General features: G+C 33.3%; 1 protein-coding gene across 1 annotated transcript; it reads left to right on the top strand.

Moving 5' to 3' along the window:
• LOC107621373 (cellular nucleic acid-binding protein-like) lies at positions 81–536 on the top strand. The gene has a single exon (XM_016323396.1). It carries the CDS (start codon positions 81–83, stop codon positions 534–536), a length of 456 nt encoding a protein of 151 aa, XP_016178882.1.

Genomic DNA, 7332 nt, shown 5'->3' with positions numbered 1-7332 from the left:
AGCCTGAAGATTTTGCTGAATGGAAGTGTATTAAATATGAGGGAGGCCTTCGGAGCGATATTCTGAGCTTCGTTGCCCCAATGGAGATCAGGGTATTTTCTGAATTGGTGAATAAGAGTAGGGTGGCTGAGGATTGTGTGAGGAAGGCGGCAGCAGAGAAAGGGAGTTTGAGGATGCCTTTTCAGAGGCCTTCAGGGAGGAACTTTGCTCCGAGAGGTAGGAATTTCAAATGTGGAGGTTTTGTTTCACAGCAGACTCAGGGTCAAGGTAATTACAGAAGGCCGAATACCAATGCTAGTCAAGGAAAAAGGTTTGGGAAGCAGCCACAGCAGGATCTGAATTGTCAGAAGTGTGGAAAATATCATCTTGGAGTTCCGTGTAGATTAGAACTTGGAGTGTGCTATTCCTGTGGACAGCCCGGGCATATAGCCAGTAATTGCCCTGAGAAGAAGAAGTATGAGACTGGTAGGGTGCAACAGCCGGGGAGAGTATACACTACTTCTACCATTGGTGCTGAGGGATCTGAGACACTGTGAAGCGTTATGTTAGGTATTACCAACAGTTGAACAGGGAAAACAGTGGAGAATGTCAGAAGGTCATGATGGTTTATGGAGGTTCAAGAACCGAATTATTGTGCCTGATGTTGGAGACCTACGACAAAGTATCTTGAAGGAAGCTCACAAGAGCGGGTTTTCAATTCACCCAGGGAGCACTAAAATGTATCAGGATCTGAAAGCAATGTTCTGGTGGCCAGGTATGAAGAATGATGTGGCATTGCATGTATCTAAATGTTTAACGTGTCAGAAGGTTAAGATTGAGCATCAGAGACCATCAGGGACCCTTCAGCCTTTAGAGATTCCACAATGGAAATGGGAGAGTATCGCAATGGATTTTGTGATAGGGTTGCCTAGAACCCGATCAGGTTATGACGCTATTTGGGTGGTTGTAGATCGACTAACAAAATCAGCTCACTTTCTTCCTATCCGAATAAGTTGCACAATGGAGGAATTAGCTCGAATGTATATCAAAGAGATTGTCAGGTTACATGGTGTGCCCTCTACTATTATATCTGATAGAGATCCCCGTTTTACATCAAGGTTCTGGGGAGCTTTTCAGCGTGCATTTGGGACTCAGTTAAGCTTGAGTACTGCGTATCACCCTCAGACAGATGGTCAGTCAGAAAGAACTATTCAGACCTTGGAGGATAAGCTAAGGGCTTGTGTTTTGGACCAGCCGGTAAGCTGGGACCGGTATATGCCATTAGTAGAGTTTGCTTATAATAATAGCTATCATGCGAGATACGAGATTCCCTAGATTAAGTGCCGTGGCTTGCCACCACGTGTACCAGGTTGAAAACTCGATACTCTGTTGACCCTAAGACGTAAGTGTGACCGGGCACTATATAAATTCCCGGGAATGTTACCCCCATTGAGCAATATTGATTATTTGAGAAAAATCTAACTCTTCTGCTATTATATGTACTTATTTTATTTTAGAGGTCGTAATACCACATCACCTCTGTTTTACGACTTAAGCGTAAAGCTTTGTGTGGTAGGGTGTTACAGCAACCAAAGAAAAAAAATACAGAAGCAACGGAACAAAAGCAAATAAAAGCAGAGAAACGGAAAAAAGAAAAGGAAAAATAAAAAAAATAAAGACGCAAACAAAAAAAGGAAGAATACGAACCAGTGAAGGGACGGCGTAGGGAAAAAAACACATGATGGTCGGCAGTAGAAAGGGAAGAACAGCGGCGGTTGAGGGAGAATAAGTGAAACTCTGTTGGGTCCCCGAACTAGGCCTCTTTTTTTTGGGATCCAAAATGATATTTCGATCCTTCATTTATTTTAAATAAAGAAGATACATAAATACTTTTTTTAGAAATTAACCCAATCACATGTGACGTACATGAAATTTGCAGTGCTTCCCTTTTTACTCTAAAGTTGTAGCACGAGATTCAATAGAATTTTTGAACCAAAATAAAGAAATAATGGGAGTTACACTTATCAGTTATCATAATTCTAGAAGAGGAGAAACAAAAATACGCATCACAACATAATGATTAGTCAAATAATGAAAGAAGCGAAGGACAATTACATAAGAAATCTACTTAACACATATTTTTAATGAAAGGCTTGATTTGATGAGTATGAATATATGATTGTCCCATCCTCTTGAACTATCTGCCTCACTAACTGCTTTTAAAACATGCAGATGCAACACAGTCCTAAGCTAGTCTTCATATTTTGTTTACTTACTTACTTTGCTTTTAGTTTATTTACTTTGCTTATTTGTATTTTTGAATTTTATATGTTATTTTTCCTATTTAATATGTTATTTTATCTTATATTAATTTTTTTCTGTTAAATATTGTTTGCTAATAGGCTTGATATGACGCGGGGGGGGGGGTCACTTTTATAACCGAAAAAGAAGAAAATCATTAACAGAAGCCAGGAAGCCCAAATTTTGTATTTTGAAAAAAAATTGGTGCCAGATCATTCCCAATTCCAATTCATAAAAAGGGGTGCATTGTTTAAACATAAAGATTGTATAATGATAAAGATAAATAGAACACACAACATTCATTGGAAAATAGTTGTTCTGCGAGTGAGCAGAATCAAGTAAACCAAAGAATCAAAGACGATCCCCTTTAAACAATAAAAACAAATAAATGACGTAAATAGAGTAAATCAGTTAAAAAAAACCCGCAGACATGAACACATATGAACAGAAATCAATTTTCTTGTCCTTCGTAGCCTATGGAAAGTCGAATTAATATGAGATTAATACAGGTGATAATATACCCAAAAAGCAGTGAGCGAGATTAATACAAGTTAAGGATTAAAAAAATGAATTTTTTATCTTACAAAAAAAAGTTTAGCAATTCAGAAATGTAACACGAGAGGTTCATAGAGCTAGATTAGAGTAATTTGGATACGATACAGTACTTAGTGCTGAATGATATGTAAAAGAAAACTAAAATAAGGTAAACAAAAGAAGAAAAAAAAGTACCTTAACTGTGGAAAGATAATCTTATATTTAACCAGCAACGGAAAATACTCTCGAAGAGAAAGGGAACTGATCTCACATAACTGGTTTGAAATGGAGAAGTCTCTCACCTGATGAGAATGATGTGCAACTGATGTGAGAGTTTGAGATATATAAAAATGTTGGGGTGTATGGATAAAACAGAAAATGAGGAGAAATAGGAGGAGATCACAACAATATTTGACAAAATGATTTAACGTTAATCATTTCAAATAGTTTGTTTTTGTATTTTCAAATCACTTTTAAATTTGTATTATGCAATGTATCTGTTCCTTTATTGTTGCACCAAATCTGTTATGAAGTTACGGGATTAATTTAAACAAGTTAACTATTGCTTCTTTAAAAAAGTAAATTGAACCACCTGCATAATTTAAATGGACTTAAACGGTTAGGACAACAAAAAAGTAGAGAATATTGGTTTAATTTCAAAAGTTTGTTGAAATAATCAGTTATAAGAATATGTGATTCTCAAAGGTATATAAACGTGCTTATTCAATTAAATAAACTTCACTGATAAGCAATACAATCAGTTTACACAAGTTCAGCATAAATTATTTCTGAAGCCAAATTCACCTATTTGGTTCTCCTCTTTTTGGGTTTCTTTGTAAATATTTTTATATATGCTACTTTGAACTGTTTCACATTAAATTGTTTTGATTTCTCACGATGAAACTCGGTTTTTATTTTTCAGTTTGTTGAAGTCCTTAATTTTCACACCAAAAGCCAATTATATGGATCTACTGCCAGGTAAGTAACATTGTTTTTCTGCGTCTCATGTATGTACTATTTGAAACCTTTTTTTTATATATAGTTTTTCTAATTTCAGTCTAAATAAAAATAAACGCCCCTTGAAAAATTAAATCTTTAACCGAGAAAAGTATACAACAAAAAAATCTGTTAACAATAGCATATAAAAATTAACAAAATTCACAAAATCTAATACAATTCATGGTCAGTACCTTAACCTAGCAGCTCAAACAATATTATCAACAACAAATTAAGAGAACAAATCAAGCAAAAAGTCAATATCAAATTTTTCAAAAAGTGCTTAATGTTGAATAGATGACCAGAGGTAGGGACAGAGAGACATCAGAAAAACACTCAACAATATCATTATGGAAATCTCAGCAACTCACAATACGCAAAAAATAACAAAATCTCAGCAACTCAATATCAGTGAACTACCCCAGTAACTCAATCAGTAATTCATTATTATTAAGAACAAATCAACAAAACAAGAAAAACCAAACTCAGGAAGTAGTGTTTAAGCTAACCAGAGGAAGGGACAGAGAGACAGAGAGTGAGCTTGACGGCGACAAAGAGCGAGCTCAATGGCAACGGTGAGTAGAAGAGAGACATCGACGGCGACGGTGAGGATAAGAGAGAACTCGGCGTTGACGGCGACGAGAAGAGTGAACTTGGCGGCGACGGCGAGGAGAAGAGAGAGCTCGACAACGGCGACAGTGAGGAATCTTCAACCCTGCGTCCGATGACCAAACGACGCTGACGAACACAGATCCAAACCTAATCGGCGATGAGGTTGACGCGGTGCTGCAGAGCGGTGGGGGCTGCGGTGGTTGCGCTGGGCGATGGCTGCGGAAGGGGTTAAGAGAGGGCAGCGACTGCTAGGTTTTGTTTGTTTGTCATTTCAATTTTTAGAAAATCGGGGATATGAGTTGGGGCCTGGAAGGAGTGGGGGGTTTGCGGGTAGTCCATTAGGTTTAGGAATTTTTTTTCCTTAATAAAAATCAAAACGTTAATGTTTCAGGGGATTATTCAAACCGAGCAAACTAAAATTAATGATAGAAATTAATTTTAAGATTTCATAAAATTAATAAAATATCCGTGTTTATTATATGGTATAATAATTTTTGCAAGTTATAAAAATCTAGTAAATATTGTTTTCACTCAATTTTTTGTTGCTGAAACTATTTCTATCACAATATATGAAGAGAATAAGAGAGTTTGGTATTCAAATTTCATTTTTTTATCTTATTCCCATTACTAAATAATGATAAGTATAACTACTATCTTAAATTTTGGTCAAAAATGTAATTATCATTTTTCACAACGTTTTTTATCTGCACATTACTTATACTGTCATCGGTTTTTTTTTTTGTTTTACGGAATACATGTAGTACTCTCCCTTTCCATTTAGGTTTAGTAAGGCATAACTTCAAAGAGGAGTAACTTTGATTTATGCTCTCTAGAACTTTATTTTAACTTCATAAATATCAGAGTTTGATTTTATTTTCTTCTTTTACATCCATGATTGAATGTAATTTTTAAATGCCAATAACGTAATCAAGAAAATCTTATTGGTAAATTTGTTCACATCAGTTAACATATATAGTTTACAAGTAACTTGTGAATTTTTTTAACGTAAAACGAATGTAGAAAAAGTGTTACGAGTTGAAGTAACAATGATTTAAACATATGTAGCTTCAGATAGTAGTCGTTACTTAACTAGATTATACCCAGATAGTTATTACTAAAGAGAACAATGCAATATGTGGTAATATACATTTTGCGGCGGTTTAAACGAAACTGCCGCAAAATACCTAACAATAAATCACCGACGGACATATAGCGGCGATTTTCCAAAAGACGCCGCTATATGCGCCGCTAGTTGTCTTTTCGCGGCAGTTCAGCAAAACTGCCGTAAAATTTTTGCCACTATCTGCCGAATTTGTTGTAGTGAGCAACAACAAAAATAAAAAGAGGTGTGGTTAAATTTGGTTTTATGTCTTATTATAAACTTGTAATTGCAATTTTAGATTGCAATTGATGTGATTATGATTACCATTGAGTTATTGTTATTGCAATGAGTCATGAAATGTGGACCGATGAAATTGTATAGTTATACTGTTAATTTTTAATTAGGTTGAATTTTTGAGACATGTAAAATTGATTGAAATTAGATATGCTAATAAGGTATTTGTGATATGTGATTACAGTCGAGCATTTTGTTCCATTATATCAGAAAATATTATATAGTCTATTTCTAATTTGAGATAGAGTAAGAGTAGTAAAAGTAATATAATCTCAACTCTCAAGTCTAAACGTTTTTATAACTTCTTGTATGGTACGATGTATATATGTATTAATCTCTATGTTATTCAGCTATTTACATAAATTATTATATTATTTACTCTTTCTGCAATTTTAGATTATTTAAGAAGCACTTTTATTAATAAAATATTAAATTAGTGGATATAATGATAGTTTGAACTGTCGTTTTAATATATTAAAAAATTGTTGTAATAACTAATTAGAATGACGTTCATAATTACGTCGTTTTTTAAAACCATTATTCTTAATAATACCGGCTGTTTAAATTGCTATAAATATTTAAAAAATGCTGTAAATCAAGTTTTTTTTTTTTAAGTAATAAACATGAGATCCTCCCAAGAATTATCAATTATCCGTTTGATCACTCGTACAAATGAACCCTATTATAGTATTATGCACAATTTTAATTAAGAAGAAGCTACATAAGCGGTTCATTATTAGCATTATTGTACCTTTTGGTACAACGTGGGAAGCTTGTGTATCAATTTTGGAAACACTAGCACGACCAAAACAGAAGCTATTGTTTTAGTTATAGGAACACAATAATTATGCACATAATAATTTAAATTTTATTAAATCAAAGTTAATTCTTATACAGCTAATTAAAGTTATTTATTTTATCAAATTGAAGTTAATGTTTATGTTCAATTATACCAAGACAAATGAGAAATAAGTGAAGTGCACATGAAAAGAGGTATAAGAAGCATGAAATGTACCTTAGCTTGTTGGTTTCAATTATATTGTCCTTGTTTATTAGTACAATAATATTAAATAGACTAAACTAAAGCACTATATAAAGGGTCATCATCGATCATCCTAGAAGTTAAAGCCAGAACCCCATTAATAATTGTGCAACTATGAGCGTGCATGCATGAGGATAATATTTAAAAGAGAAAAACATATTTTTTTTTCTCTGAAATTTATTAAAAAAAAATTAAAAATACTATCAAATTTTATTTTGTTTTAATTTTATCTCAAAAAAAATTTATTTGTATTAAATATACTTCTGATAAAACAATCAATTTTTCAAAAAACTTAAAATCAATTTAACAATAACATCACAAGGACAACTTTTAATACAAATAAGTTAGACATAAAATTCTATTATTAGCTCCTACTTATCAAATATTATAATTGAATTGGTTCTATACTCCTTAAAAATTTAACTGTGGAGAATACAATTGATGCAAACTAAAAATTTTTTTTGAATAAAAC

Source organism: Arachis ipaensis, chromosome B10, assembly GCF_000816755.2.
Source record: "Arachis ipaensis cultivar K30076 chromosome B10, Araip1.1, whole genome shotgun sequence".
Taxonomy (NCBI): Eukaryota; Viridiplantae; Streptophyta; class Magnoliopsida; order Fabales; family Fabaceae; genus Arachis; species Arachis ipaensis.
Note: the sequence above shows the minus strand (reverse complement) of the source record. Positions and strands in the feature narration are given on the sequence as shown.

What these genes read in the sequence shown, in the direction of transcription:
- LOC107621373 (XM_016323396.1), top strand. Translation starts at nt 81, where the DNA reads ATGGAGATCAGGGTATTTTCTGAATTGGTGAATAAGAGTAGGGTGGCT.